Below are 15,894 nucleotides of genomic sequence, written 5' to 3'. Positions count from 1 at the left end.
TAAAATCCTGAGGAGTTAATCCCTTTGCATCTTTCAGAGGCAAGTAAGACTGAATTAGCATTCCTCCCCAAATGGAGTTCACAATTTTTCTGCCCTTCACAGTGCCAATTTCCTTACTTGTAGTTAACACTACTGACACTGCCTATGAGATTGCAGAAGCTGCCTACAGCAGCTGAGTGAATGGCCAGTCACACCAGCTGTGATTATACTGCTTTGTCTAGGCAGCATAGCTGAGCACAGGAAGAAACAGCAAGTAGTGCTGCATGATAAGACAATACCAAACCAATTACCTAATGCAATATAAGCTGTTAAATTGGCTGTTGTGTCCTGTAAGCACCAGCCTCATCCAGGATAGGCTTCACTAAGATGGACATTATAGAGTAGGAAAATTTGCCATGTCTGACAAAAGCAGACACTTTCACTGCAAACCATCTGGTATTTCTCTTCTTGCATCTATATCCTGAATTTAACTTGATGCCCTAAGAATGTTTTTTTTTGGCATTAAGAAGAACGTCTAATCACTTTCACAGGTAAGAATGTAGCACTGATTTCATTAATTCAGTAGGAAATGCATTCAATTAATGTGCTTCTTATGGCAAGGTGGGGAGAGGCTGTTGCATTTGTTTTTGCAATTCTGGCTGTGCTCTGCCATTCTCCAAGGACAGACATGGAAATAACACTTCTAATGTAAGGTGTCAAGGGCTTTTGCATAATTTACAGCAGCTGGTACTTTATGTATGTCCTGAGGTGACTTTATAATGCCTGTATCCCCATTTGTCTGTTTAGCCCATAAATAAGTTTTGCACCTTTAAAACTGGTTCCAAGAGGAATGGGAGAGAGAGAAGAAGCACAGAGTTTATTATCAGGAACTGCACTTACTCCCCCACATCCTTCTCATGAACAGTGTTGTCTGCAGAACAGACAGATGGTGGGAGAGACCTTTCCTTTGCTTTTAGTTAGTTTTTAGCTATTTAAGGCAGAGAAGTTTCCTGGACTGTGGTTTTTCTTTGTCTTGGAACTGTTTAAACCTGCTCTGGACTGAAAACCTGGAACAGCACTGGCAGCTCACATCCGTGGCCCACTGGGCCAGGCCTGGGCCACAGAATTTCTGTGCAGGAGGGACTGATAACAGACTGAGTGAGCTGAACTGCAACCCATAAAGGGGACTTTCTGAGTTAGTTATCTCTTCAGAGCAGCAAGAGGTTTTATTGTTAAATATTGGGTTTTTTTGTGCTGGTAAATGCTTTGCCAGTTTAACAAAATAAACAGTTTGCCAAAATAAACAGCTTTTTTCTATTTTTCTCCAAGGAAATCTTTTCCCAAACCAGCTGGGGGAGGGGCTACTTCAATTTGCTTTCTAAAAGAACCCCTTTGAAGTTTTCTCCCAAATTTACCTTAAACCAAGACACATACATTATTTTGCTGCTGAGCATGGGGCTTGAGAAAATGGAAAAAACCTGTATGAACTGCATTTTGGTTGAACTTATTCTGTATTGGGATAAAGGAGTCAGTAGCCATGTTCATAACTTGGGGTGGAGGTCTTCATGTGTTTCTGGTTCTTAGGCTTTTTTGAGGTTTTAATACCTTGCTGCTAATTTTCTTATCTGGAAATAGCTCCAGTATTGTCCCTAACATGTACCATTTATAGTAGAGGGGCATAGATTAGAATAGCCATTGTGCTGGGCTTGGTGATTATGATTTATAGGGAGTTTACAAAGGTACTGGAATCTGTTCAAGGTATGTGTGGTTTACAGTTTCTTCATCCTACCCTGCATCCTAGTTCCAGTAGCATGTTTTGGAGGTTTATTAGTAATTGCATCCAGCTTGTTAGAGGAGGAGCAGGAGATGAGGCTTTTCAGCCTTTTCTTTCCTTCTTCTCCTTTGAATCTGTTAAGTCACTTTTCGAGCATGTTAAAGATGCCAGTGTCCCAGTATTTAATCTAGTAAGCTTCCTTTATATGGTCTGTAGCTTGTCTAGAATGAGGGCTGAGATGTCCACAGGAGCTGATGAGACCCCTGGCCCAGAAGTTGACTCAGGCATGGAACATCCTGAGTGGTGTAGAGATTGAGAGGATATGGGCCAAACTCTGAAGCAATTTTCTGAGCATGTCTGGCAGAGCAGTGCTTAGTGGTGGAGTCACTTTATTCAAGGCACAACAGTCTACTGTCAATCTTTATTTTCTTTCAGATTTGCATACAGGCTAAATGGGATTGTTGAGTGAGTTTTGCTGACCACCCCTTGGCTCTCTAGCTCATGGATTATCTTCTGGATGGGAATCACAGTATCTTGAGTTGTTCTGTATTGTTGGTAGTACACTGTCAAAGTGGCAATTGGTACTCATTGCTCTTCCCCCTTCAGAAGTTCTACTGCAGATGGGTTCTTTGATAGTCTAAGCAAGGTGATTAATTACTTAATGACTCCTGTCTCTATAGTTGCTATCTTAAACACCCACCTGAGTCTCTTTGGGTCTTTGAAATACTCTTTTCAGAGGAAGTGTATGCTTAAAATGTATGGAGCTTCTGGGCAAGTCACAGTAGGGTATTTCTTTCACTTATTTTTAGTCAGGTTTACATCAGCTTTCATTAGAGTAAAATCTTGTGAGCCCTCTGTCATGCTAGCAATAGAAACAGATTCTGCTCCCACAGGTCTTGATGGGATTAATGTGCACTAAGACTTGACTAAGACTTTATATTTTTGTGGTTCTGATGTAATGTAATGAATCTACACAGTCTAAAAAAATATGGTTTTCCTTAGTCTCTACCTGGTTAAAGGCAGGGCACTTCTAAGCCTGGTAATTCTTCTTTCCCTGGGCATATGTTCTGGAGGTGCTTTTAAGGGGATTGAACATGTCATCATCATCATCATACCTGTCAGTTCAGCTACTGGAGCTGCTTTTTTTGGTGGAACTTCCTGAGTCCTGTTGTTTTTTAATTTAAGCACCAGAGCCAGAGCAGCAGTAGGTTTTCTATCTTATCTCTTCAAGTTTTCTTTATAGAAAGGAAGAACCACAGCTCAGCTTGTGGGGTGTACTTTCTTTGCCTGAGGGATGTTTGCATTTGGTACCAGAGCTTTTAATCCCTACTGCTGAGATGTGGAGAAAGCCCTCTTTCATTTCTTCTCTGATTTCTTCCTTGAGTTTCTTGTGATTCTCCTCCTATTTTTTAATTTCTGCAGACGTGTCTCTACAGCTCTGATTCTTGCATGTGTTGGGCCATGCACAGCATCTGCATGTGCTCAGAGCTTCTTTGCCATACTAAGCATGGTCTCCTCTCTGTCATCTCGCCTCATTATTGCTAAAGCAGAAATGTATTTTTATGGCCCAAGTAATTTAAGTTTTTGCCGTATCACAAATGTATAAGGTACTAAGTCTGGATTTAGTGTTTAGGTCACTTGAGAAGACAATTTCTGCTACTGTTATTTTTTTTAATTGTTGAATCCCTTGTTTTATGGTCTTCCACTGGGCTTGCTGCGTATAGAGATCATCTGAACACACAAAGATTTGTGTCACACTTCCTAGGACCCGTACCCACATACTGTGAGGGTTCACCCCCTTATCATTTTTTCGTTGATACCTGGATCATGTGATAGGGATTCTAAATGCCTCATTTTATTACTGTCTAGAATTGTAGCCTCACCTGCAGCATCCCAAAGATGGACTAACCAACTAATTATAGGTTCATCAGGTCGTTGGGTGTAATATTTTCTTAGACCATGAAAGTCCTTCAGGGAAAAGGACTTAATAGTGACTTCTGATGTCACTTGTTAACTAGTTAGTTAACAGGTATTAACTAACTAGATGTACTTTGTTAGATGTTGCTCTCAATTTTTGAAAGATTCCCCACACCCAATGCTTTCAAGGTAGTTTCCAGCAGTCTGTTAGTCTAGTCTGGCATTTCCAGCACCAGAGGGACTAATATGAGACTGAGCAAGCCCAGCTGCAACCCACAGAAGTGACTTTCTAAGTCAGTCATCTCTTCAGAGCAAGAGGTTTTATTGTTTAATGTTGTTCTTTTTTTTTGTACTGGTAAATGGTTTGCCTGTTAAATAAACAGGCTTTTTTCTATTTTTCTCCAAGGAAATCTTGTCCCAAATGAGTTGGGGGAGGGGCTGCTTAAATTTACTTTCTAAAAGAACCCCTTTGGGATTTTTTTTCCCAAATGTGCCCTAAACCAGGACAATGTAGAAGTAGAGTTCCCACTTCACTTTGACCACACTAAAATAACAGTTTAAGTTTAGCTGCTCTGTTTCAGTGCTGCTGCTACCTTCTGTCATCCTCTCCATTTCCTTTCCCTATTCCATTTTTCTCAGCATTGGCTCTTGTGTAGCAACACAAGAGGCAGTTGCACAGGACTTGCGCTGAGCAGTAAGTATTGACCTTTTGGATAGATTGTTTCAACTCTCCCAGTCCATTTATCAAGTATCTGTTTACCAGGAGGATGGAAAGGTGGGAGGGGGAAGACAGCATCAAGTTGAATCAGAAAGATGAACAGCAACATATACAATTTCAAAAAGTTCAACAGCACCCATTATGATTCCCAAAATGGGGACTTTCACATTGCTAATGACTGGTCAGAATGTACCATCTGAATTAAATGGACTTCATTATTAAGTTATTTCTTAAGTTACCAGAGAAATAGAATTTTTCAACATTGAAGTCTACTTCTATTTTCAAGTATTGTACTAAAACTACCTAAGTCTAAACAGCCAACTTAATCCTGCACACCACAAAAAGGTAATGACTGCTTTATTGCAATCACCATTGAAACCATTCCCTGACTCCACAGAATTCACATCTTAATGCTCTTAACCATGCAAGTCTTGTGTGATGCATGAGAGGCTTCTTGTAGTCTAAAGAGTCACAGCCCTAGATACAGAAAGATTTAAGTCACTTAAAGATTTCATACCTGAGAAACTCATTAATCCCTTGCTCACTGAATGATCCTTTCAGAAGGGCAAATTTCATCTTCCGAGCATTAACAGCTGCCATTGCTGGATACCCAAAGCCTCCAATCCCCAGAGAGCTCTCAAGATCTGATTGAGCACCTGCTTCTGTCCACAGCCACCTTGAGGAAAAGATGAAATAGAAAATTAATAAGGATAGACATCACAGTAATTTTCAAATCGCCTATCCTGCAATGCTGCAGAGTTCAAGTAGGGCTTTATATTACCTTTGACACTTTCAAAGTCAGCAGGGTAAAGGAAAGTCCTGATCCTGAACCTTGCAACAGAAGAATGCTCCCTCTCAGCAGCACCTCTAGGCCAGCCCCAACCCACAACCACCAAAAGCTGGATAAGAACAGCCATTAAACACAATGCAGGGGAAGAACTATATTAGTAAGGTGAACACACAGCTACACTTGAGCTGGTATTAAGGGGAAGGTTTAAAAGTATCCAAATCACAGAACTAAAGATTACCAAGTCCTGTCCAAATATCAATATGGAGGATTTCTAGCTAAGGACACTCAGTCTCAGTTCCTCTCATCTTAGCAAGATCCCTGAGGAAACTCTGGAATGAGCCAATCTCAGCATTTTCCCCAGGCTTTCATGCCATTTTGCTCCTCTTCAGAGCAGTCAGTGTGACAGAATATCTCTCACTTTCCTGAGAAATCCCAGAGATCCTAACCTGCACCTAAGAAAAGGAGGAGTACAGGCATAGCCTGCTGGCCTGTTTCTTTGAGAGCATGAAACATGTTAATAAACTGCAAGTTACTTGTTTCTTTTAGAATTCAAAAGTCACACTGGCACACTCACTAACCAACAGAAGATGGTAAAAGAAACCTCCCTAAAATACCTGAGTATTCAGGACAAGAGTAAAAGATGCTTAATCACCTTAATGCTTAGATATCACTTGTAAATGCAGAATTCAAGAGGTGAATGAAATAAAAAAAAAAAGAGCTATTTTAAAGTCACAGCATTCCCTTCTCCACTAATTAGTGAAATACAAAATATGCTACCCTGAACAAGGAACAACTCTTTCTGTAGCCTAAACAAGTTTCATACTATTTTTATCCCATTTACCCCCGGAAATGCTCACATCTTGTCCAAGATGACCAGTGGACAGTAACACTTACCCCCACATTTTCTTTTTGTATTTTTCAGCCATTTTTAACATGACATCCAGGTAAGAATTTCTGCCTGAAGCTCCTGTTTGTTAAACAGAATTGGACAAGTAAAAAACACAACTGCTGCTTTAAGCGACAAATTCATACAGAAGTCTGCTTATTTGTATGTATACCTGTGTCAAGAATATGAGGCAGGACAGAAATGATGCAGAGCTGATGAGCATCACAGGTACTTTTCAGAACATCCTCACTAATTATCTAAAAGAAAGCAGCACAAAGTCAATTACAGTAAAATCTGGTTCTTCAGTTGTGACTGTACTTCCCTCCAACAGCCTAATAACTCCATCCTACAAGGCAGCAAGCATTAAAACAACTCGACACAAAAGCTTACAAGTCTCTTCTACTTCACTGGTCCTCCAGTACAATAGTAATTTACCAGGAGTTCACAAAGTCTTCTGTTGAGACTTGCAGAAACAAGAAACTGCACTACCAAATTAGGTTTACAGAAGGCACAGTCAAATACCACTTCTTGCTCAAAATCACTGTTCTTGCCCAAGGCTGGAAGAGCACCCCCAGGCCCATGAGAATGCCTGCGAGCATAAGGAGAACCAGCAGAGGCAGACTTTGCTGTGGATGAGGATGTTCAAGCAACAGTAATAGCAGCACTGGTTTTGTGGGATCTGTCCCAAAAAGGAATTGATCCAGTGACCTATAACAATGGTCTCCAGCCTTTGTGCATCCTAAGCATGAGCCTCTGATATATATAAATCAATTACACGTGTATACACGTACATCAACGTGAATTGATGTATTAATATTAGAAAGCATACAAACCAAAAAATTTAGAATGATAAGAAAGATTAAGTAAGTACCATATAAAAATATCTTTATTAATAGTACTGATATTTTTTTGTTTTTTCCTTCCTGCATCTCAATTGACTATCTTCTGTGCACCTCACTTTGGAGATAAGTGATCACCATTTCAAACCTACCAACGGCAAACTGAAAAAAAAAGCTGCCTGACAGAGGGTGGAGTTTTTCGGACAACAAGCAAAACTACTCATCATACATCTCCTAATGGACAGCTTGCAAATAACAAGGCCCTACCCTCTTATTGTAAGAGAAGAGATGGGGAACAGAACTCAACTTTTTCACTCATTCCTCAAAAGCAGATTCAGACATCCTGGCACCATCCTAGTAATGCCTTCACTGTATTAGTCCTGATCATCTTCCAAACAACAACAAATTGACTGTAGAAATGAACATTCAGCTTTTTGTTACTCAAAGCTTGTCATCCTTTACTTTCTGGGGCAAAACAGTGCAGAAGCACCACACTTAGGCAGTTTTATTAGAGTTCATATCGACCACTAAAAACTGCTGCCATATGATGGAAAAGAAATTTGAGAAAATGATGTATAGGTACCTCCAGGAGCTCAGGTGGTGGTGCATTATCAGAAAACAGGTCCAGAGCACGAGCAATGATATCAGATCTAGTTCTCCCACCATCATAATCAACAGGGTCTTCTCCTTTCTGGAAGATTTTAATGGTGGGAAATCCACGAATCTGCAAGACAAGTTTAAACCATCAGCTCAAATAAACTTGAATATTTATGGTGGAAATTATCTGCTTGTCTGATGTCCTCTAGACTAAGAGCAAGGGAGGAGATTCAACACCTTCGTGTATGAAGTCTCACATGTTCTGACTACATTCGAATTTTATAGCTTCCTACCTTTGCAACAATTCAAAACAAGGTGAGCATACACTAAAATGCTGTTCAGGGTTTTGGCCTGATGAATCAGCAATGGTTTTATCTCAATTTAGATGCACCAAGCACTGCAGGTTTAAGCACTGGGAGGACTATCTTTACCCTTGATATTTATTAAACGATAATTTCCTGATTTTTCTGGGGATGGACAGCACTGGGTCTACATGACAGTAATTGGACCTTAAGCTCCTTCTGCTACACTTCCAGCAAATCTTTCTCAGTGTTCCCTCTACGCTGTCAGCCATGTGCACTTAGAGGGAAACTATGCAGCATGCTGTAAGATCTGTGGATTATACTAAAAATTCAAGAGTATCCATTCTCTTTTGGTGAGCAACACACCTGATCTGGGCAACTGATATTGTCAGAGTGATCCCTGATAACTGGCTCCAAGGGTTCCAGAGATACCCAACCAGCCTACAGTCTCAAGAAAGAGACCTCTCACTCCAGATGATAAAAGTATACAATGTTATGGAAATAAATAGCCATTCTCCTCAGCAACATCCAGAATAATTATTTTCCTCTTTCTCCATTTATTTCTGTTGTTATTGACATTCATTAATTATTTGTGGGAAACAAACTGAATGTGTCACTTACTTTTGGCACAAACCATTTAAGTAGTACCAGATTAAGGAACAGCTCAGTAAGGATTGAAGAGAAATCTGATTTGGTAGAAATGGAAAGGAAATTGTGACCACTGCAGAGCACACTCACCCCGTATCGGCTTGCCAGCATCTGATTGACTGTTGCATCTACTGCAGCCAGCTTTACTTTTCCTTTTGTTTGCTCCTTCACCTCAGTGGCAGCAGCTGCCCATTCTGGCTCCAGGCTGAAAAACAAAGTACCCTAAGCACTCTCAGATCTAGCAAAGGTATACCACACTTCAATATTGTGTAGCATGTTTTACTCAAGGAAAAGTCTCTTGCTGAGAATGACAGGTAAGAGGGTTATTCAAACAAGACTGATGTCCTTTATCTGAAGGAATGAAAAGTTTACTGTAAGTTCCAGATCTTATTTCTACTTGTAACTGGGAATTTTACAGCTAAGGAGGAGTGCAGCCAGAGCAGCATCAAGGGGCCCTTAGCAGAAGCCCACAAATTTTTGTTAGATCACCTTACAAAAAAAATCACTTCTGGTGTACCAGAGATGCAAGGTCTCTTTTAGGGGATTAAGGGTATTACACAAAACAGGCACTAACAGGAACTGAATTGTTAAAGTAAAACCTCATTTACTTTTTGCAGTGCCCACACCATGGGGCATAAAACTCCACCATCCACACATCGTCACTATTTATGACATTCTTATCAAAGCTGTCATCTGTCAGCTCAATCACATCCTTCTTATCTCCACCTCCACTCTCCCGGCTCTGTAAGAAACAAACAGACCTTCACATCAGAAGTTACCAAAACTGGTCTCCCACACAGGCCAACTCCCGTGTATGTCACATTGAACCAAACCATCTTTATTTGAGCAAGATAGAAAACAGGCAGTGTTAGGTCATACAACATTAACTTTCCCTTTTTAGAACTGACAGTATACACAGCCTACTCCCCACAGTATTTTCAAGACACAGCAAATGAACCTTCTCATGAAAAGAGAAACAGGGTCAAACTGACTACCAAGAAGACATGGGAACACTTTTTCAATTCTTCATGCACTGATCTGTCCATGAATAAAGTGCTCTCCAACCCCCACCTCCATCTGGAACCAAGTCCTGGTTTCCAGGCAAAACAAACATATGGGAGTGTGATATACACTACAGGGTACAGTCCACCCAGGTCTTCTATGTGGCCACCCTGAGGATGTCAGAATACTTGCACAGCGACTTAGAAATAGTAGTAGGAGCTGGAAGCTGGTTCAATTTACCTTCAGAAAGAAATCCAGCAAGCCAACTTCAGAAAAACCCTACCAAGCTAAAAAAAAACTTAATCTGTCTAATTTAGACTAGGAAAAACAGTACCTGAACCATTTGGAGAATGGGGCTAACAGGAACCCCTGTTCAAAGGGAGATGCACTTGGAAAGTGACAGCCTCATATACACCAGAAGGCACTGAGAACTGACTAGCTGGAAAGCAACTTTTCAAAGAGGAACACCAATGTCCTGGTGGACAAATTGGACATGAGTCAGCACTGCAATCCTGTGGCAAAGGTAGTCAACAGCCTCAGCAACTCCAGGTAGAGTTGCCAGAAGGTCTGAGGAGGCAATCTTCTGCTCAGTACAATGTGAAACACCTGGAGTGCAGAGTCTAGTTCTAGGCTCCCCCACAGAACAGGCATGCACACACTGGAGCAAGTCCAGCCAATGGTCAGAGCTGGTTAAGGGCTTTGAGCATCTGACATGTGATGAGAGTGTGCAGGAGAGTACAGAAAATAAAGGCAGGCTCTTTGCTGCAACAAGAGACAAAAGGGACTTAACTGAAATATAGGAAATACCATTCTATGATTCTATAACCTAAAACATAACTATGTGAACATGGTCAAACACTGGAACAGGTAGCCCAAAGAACACAGTCCATTTGGAGTCTCAGTTCTTGAAGATACAACTTTAGGGGACACAGCCCTGACCAATCTGCTCCAGATGGAGCTGCTCTAGATAAAACTACAGAGATCTCTTCCAATTCTATGACTGAGTTGGGAGCTTTGATCTCCTATACAAGACAATCTCCAGCTGAAAAGCAAACACACATTCCCTCAAATACCTGTTTTCCAGAGCTGTATCCTCCACTTCTGCCACTAAGACGTTCTTTCACCAGGGTCCGAAGAGCACTTAGAGCAGCATCAACTATAGCATCACTTGTCCTGCCACCTGCAGTGCAGGAAAGTGATCAAACCAAAAGGCCAGTTTAAGGTATGCTCCTAACTTAATTATAAACTAAATCCTCCCTCACCCTAATGATCTTTCAGGAGAAGCAGGACTGGGTTATGAGTAATAAGGTACTAGTGGTGGGACATCTGACTTAAACACGAGCAGCAAGACAGACTTCACTACATCTTTTCATTACCTGGCTTTTCTTATGAGGAAGACTCTATGGCAAGCTCCAAATAAACAGGAAGAAAGGAGTAATTCCTTGAAACGCCCTATCAACCTCCCAACAACTATGAACTGCGGGTGAGACTATTAGACAATGCTAAGATATACACAATTTGGTCAAACCACTCCCACCCATCTGTCTCTCCATTACTACAAGCACTAGACAGGATGGAAAATCCACTCACACAGCATTAACAGCTACCATGATTACTGCATTCAGGGAAGGTTTTAGGCATGCAACACCTAAAAATTTGTCACATTTACCCTGATAATCCTCTGCTTTGTTTTTGTTGGCTCCAAATATCTTGATAGTTGGAAACCCTCTGACTCCATACTGTCCACCCAAGGACTGATGTTTATCTGCATCTACTGCACCCACTTTCACTACACCCTGCAGAAACAAACCAAAAAATGACACCAAGACTTCTACAGCAATTTAACACCTTTTCCCTGCTGGGGGCACAAGGGAAGGGGGGAAGAGAGAGGGACAGTTAAATAGCAACAGAAGAGAGGTATTTTACCCCACAAGCATTAAACTACAGAATACTATAATGTCCACTTCTTTCTTCAGCATGACAAAATAAATTTTAAATTGTTTGAGCTATTATTTAGTTGGGGTTTTTTGTTTGGTTTTCTAAGGAGGAGAATATATGTATTTCACATAGTCGAGAGTTCAGCAAATCACACCATGACTAATTTTTCTGTAATTAAAAAATTAGTCAACACCAATGGCTTACAAAGCTGTTTTCAGTCCTAGAGAATAGTAATGGGAATTCACAGGGACAGCACTGCCTTTTTTCCTCTACAATTCAATGGCTTCTTTTAAAAAGGATACAACAAACCAAATCAAACAAAAATTCTGAGTTTTCAGGTGCCTGAATAAAACTTTTCTGGCTAGACAAGTATGATTAAAGTGATAATGGTTTTAAGGACCAAACCTCTCCATATTCCCAAGCCAGATATCCAACAGCCAAACTCTCTTCAATACAATTCCACAAGCACATTTGAAAGGCTAAACTTACTTTTAAAGCTGTTGCTGCTTTCTTCCACTCAGGAGTTAGCCTTTGACAATGACCACACCTTTTAGAAAAAACAAACAAATAAACAAAAACCATAAAGCCATTCACATGTGACAATATTTCACAGTCACTTACAGCAAACCATAGCAGACTGAGGATTTACTCATGAAGAAAAGAGCCTGTGCCACAAGATCATACCATCCATCATGCAGGCTTCTGAAGAAAAACCTCCACATTATATAGACTACAGCAACACTAGAAGACACAGCAAGGCTTCCCCTAAACCTCTCGGTCCAGAGTCAAGCTGTCTCAACAAAAGGCCATTTTCTCCAGAATGTGGAGCTTTGGATGGCAATATCTCAGAGGATTTGTACAAAGATGGAATATATATATCACCAGAATTTAAATGGAATAGAGACTCCATAGTCTGGACCTGAGCAGAAAGAAGACAAAGAGGGATTCTAAATTAAGACGCAAAAGGCAGTATTGTTAAATGGAAATTGGAAGTTTTAAGTGTGAATTCAGATCTGTGCTTTCACATCAGAATTAGGCTCAGAAACATAGAAGTGAGAGACTTTCTTACTTACCTACTGCACTTTAATCAGTCATTTTTAATACTAATTTAACCAGAATAAATCAAGTAGAAAAATGGTATTTCAAGTTTGCAAATAGAGCTTGGTAGCAAAACCTATGCCAATTCCTGTCTTTTTCCCTCATGAAAATAGGAATCCCAAGTACATTTATTTTGCTAGTCATGAGGCCATCAAACTGACAACTGTGCTCCAACAATTGAATGAAAACTTGGGCTATCAGCAGCAGATTCCTGTGCTGCTTCTCTGTCATACAAGCAAGCAAGTACACAGCTGCAGCTCTTACCATGGGGCATAGAACTCCACCAGCCACAGGCTGTCACTCTGAATGACCTCTTTGTTGAAGTTAGTTGGTGTGAGCTCTATCACATCATCACTGGCCGAATACAAACCATTAACTGCCAGGAACAAAGTGCAGCTCACCGTGCCTACAACGACAAGCAAAGACATCAGCAGTCCTGTTGAACATTTAAGACTCTCCTTTAAGTTGCCCACTCTTTGCAAATCAGCAGTGGTGGGAAGGGATTCCAGTTAATCCGGATAAAAAAAGGAAGTTAAGGCAAGATAGATGCTCTCCCTCCTCAGTTAAAACATGATTCCATAGGATCATGTAAAACAGGGTCTGTGCCTAAAGCTAGCTGGAGTTACACCATTCCTGCTATGGCTCTGCAGAGAGACTTGTGTCAAAGCTCTTACCCTAACTCCTGCTGGCACCAGACCACCAGAACTTCTGCAAGGATCCCCACCATCAGCTATGTATTCTTTCAGTTCTTACACAAGCTCCTAAGCCAGTTGTTCAAACCTCTTGCATAGCAGCACTCAAATACATCTTTTATAGGATCACGTCAAGCAGGATTGTCCCAACCAGGCTTGGCACAGTTACAGTGATTCTAGGACCAGCACTTGATGCACTGGTAGTGCATTGTTCCTGCTAGTGAGCATCTTAGTCTACCATTGATTTATGTCTTTAGGAACAGATCTGGACAACAACAGCTAATCTCTTGTTAACAACTCAAGCACCCTGAAAATGCTAAAAAAATAACATTAAAAGCTAGAAAGAAATTGCATTCTCTTATGGTTTTGTACTTCTGATTATTTCTGGAACTTATTATTTCTTGATACTTTGTACATAAAACCTCATAATCCTTCTACCTAGTCAGGGAGATTGAGAGATGACAAGCATTTCTGTAACAAAATCCACCCAGCAAAAGACTTTTTGTAATCCACTAAAGACTGGAGAGAATAAGAGCTCAGACACTCAAGTTAGAACCAGACATAAAAAAGCTTTGCTGCAAGTGGTTAACTTGAATGGGAAGCTGCAGATTCTCTCTCAAGACTCAACATGAGAGAAAAACAGGTCAATGATGCAGAAACTCTACAGCACAATGGTATAGAGACTGCACAGCATCACCTATGCTTGATCAGCCCCAAAAGCCAGTTCCATCACCCCTATTCTGCGTGAGAGTGAAGCTGGCAGAAGTAACATCTTCCATGTTACTCAAGCAGAGATCAGAACTGAATTGCCACACTATAAACCAGTCCCCTCTCTACTGCACCACTACCCCATCCCAATGGTTTCTTCTAGCACAAGGACCCAGCCCTTTTCTTCTGGGGTGATCAAAATGAATTTCCACCACCAGATGTATGTGTTAGATTGGCTCTGTCTCTTCAATATACCCATACATAAGCAGCACTTCATGAGCACTGAAAAACTGACTTCCAAGGTAATCTGTAGAGCTTCCACAGCATGTTATGATGCCTACAGTAGGAGCTACTGCTGGGGTAGAGCAAGAAAAAACGATGGAAAAAGCTTCTTGAACGTTACAGTCACTCTCAAGAAAAAAAAAAAAACTCTTCTAGACAGAATGTGACCATTAAATTGAAATCAGCATATTCTTGCTTCACCTTTTAGGTGAATACTTTCAGAAGACAGAATTCACTCAGCCACTTCCGTCCCTTGAAAGAGAGAAGTTCTACCTTATTAAATACGCCTGCTAAAGAGAACTCACAAAAGAAAGTACATGGTGAAATTCTCTTAGTCCCCCATCACTGCATCATTTTTTTAAACTATGAGTCATGAACTGGTGGCATAACTTTCCTTTCTACAGTGAAACATTCAAGGTTTAATTCAACTTTAGCAAAGAAAACAAGCATCAAGCCATATAAATGCAAATCTGTCCTTGTTATTAAGGAAAAAAGAAATAGATAATCTGACTTCAAAAGCTGTTTTCTAATGTAACCAAATCACACAGACAGAAGCATCAATAAACCAGCTAAAGCAGCTCCATGCTGGCTTAATAGTCCTAAACGAACCACAAAGATGAGATTTATTACAAAAAAAAAAAGCTTCTGTCACGGGAGGATGATAATGATCCTGTGAACTTCCTCTCACAATTACCCCCTCCTGCAGCGGTGCTCGGTGTGCCCACACATCCCGCACACCTGCGCTGGGCGAGCCACAGCCTGGGGCAGAGCTCCCGGCACCTTCGGCGTTCCCATCCGAGGGCCGAGTAGGAATCGTTCACCGATTCCTGCGGCACAAAGGCGGCAGCAGGGGCAGGGCAACACCAGCCCCCCTCGGACGACTCCGCCTGACCGCGGTCATTGCTCTTGCTGCCCTCAAAGCACCAGACCACAAGGCAGGGCAGCCAGGCACGCACAACACCGCTGCTCGCTCAAATCAAAGAAAGTTTTAGATTAGGGTGAGAGATAACCCTAGCTTTCTTTTCTTTTCTCTTTCTGCTGGGTCTTTAGGCTGCCTCTACGCGCGCTCCGCCGCCCCAGCGAGCGCTGCCCGCCCCCGCGGCACAGACCGGCCACAGCCGGACCGCGGCGGCGAGCCTGCCCCCGCAGAACCAGCGGGGCTGGGAAAGCACCCCGAGATCACACCCAGCCCACAACGATCACCCCAAACACACCGCGGCACCGAGTGTCGCGCCCAGTCCTTCCTTAAACAAATATACAGACGGCGACTCCACCACCGCCCCGGGCTGCCTGTTCTAATAGCTGATCACCCTATGTGTGAGGAAATTCGTCCCAACGTCCAATCTAAACCTTCTCTGGCGCAGCATAAGGCTATATCCTCTAATCCTACTGCAAGCTGTCTGGGAGAAGAGGCCGATCCCCACCTGGCTACAACCCCCTTGTAGGAGGCTTTCCGCTCCGCCCGCCGCCCCGCGGAGCGGCCGCACGGCCTCGGGCCCCGCTCCCTCCCGCCGCGACGGAGCCCGCGAAGCTGGGGAAAGGGAAGCTGGGGAAAGGGAAGCCGCGTCCCGCCGCCCCCCAGGCCCTCACGGCTCCTACCCCACCACAGCCGGCCCGCGCCGCGCACCCCCATGGCTGCCGCGCGCCCTCGGCCGCCGCCGCTGCCACGGCCTACGCGCCCCGCCCCGCTCGCGCCGCGCGCCCCGCCGTGGCCGCCGCGCATT

At 42.3% G+C, this 15,894-nt stretch overlaps 1 protein-coding gene across 1 annotated transcript in view; it reads right to left on the bottom strand.

Annotated features, from left to right (window-relative positions):
• Window positions 1-15,894, bottom strand: part of PDIA6 (protein disulfide isomerase family A member 6) — an 18,701-nt gene extending 2,807 nt beyond the window's left edge. The window contains exons 1-11 of the mRNA XM_021525403.3: window positions 15,770-15,894; window positions 12,753-12,894; window positions 11,880-11,937; window positions 11,122-11,248; window positions 10,526-10,632; window positions 9,059-9,192; window positions 8,541-8,655; window positions 7,487-7,627; window positions 6,237-6,321; window positions 6,073-6,145; window positions 4,906-5,064 (exon numbers count right to left, since the gene is read on the bottom strand). Of these exons, the coding sequence (XP_021381078.2) occupies window positions 4,906-5,064; window positions 6,073-6,145; window positions 6,237-6,321; window positions 7,487-7,627; window positions 8,541-8,655; window positions 9,059-9,192; window positions 10,526-10,632; window positions 11,122-11,248; window positions 11,880-11,937; window positions 12,753-12,894; window positions 15,770-15,893 (1,265 nt within the window). The 5' untranslated portion in view covers window position 15,894. The remainder of the gene's footprint in view (window positions 1-4,905; window positions 5,065-6,072; window positions 6,146-6,236; window positions 6,322-7,486; window positions 7,628-8,540; window positions 8,656-9,058; window positions 9,193-10,525; window positions 10,633-11,121; window positions 11,249-11,879; window positions 11,938-12,752; window positions 12,895-15,769) is intronic.

Source organism: Lonchura striata, chromosome 3 (genome assembly GCF_050655825.1).
Source record: "Lonchura striata isolate lonStrDom1 chromosome 3, ASM5065582v1, whole genome shotgun sequence".
NCBI classification, from domain to species: domain Eukaryota; kingdom Metazoa; phylum Chordata; class Aves; order Passeriformes; family Estrildidae; genus Lonchura; species Lonchura striata.
The sequence above is the reverse complement of the archived record's forward strand: the minus strand, read 5'-3'. Positions and strand labels throughout refer to the sequence as shown.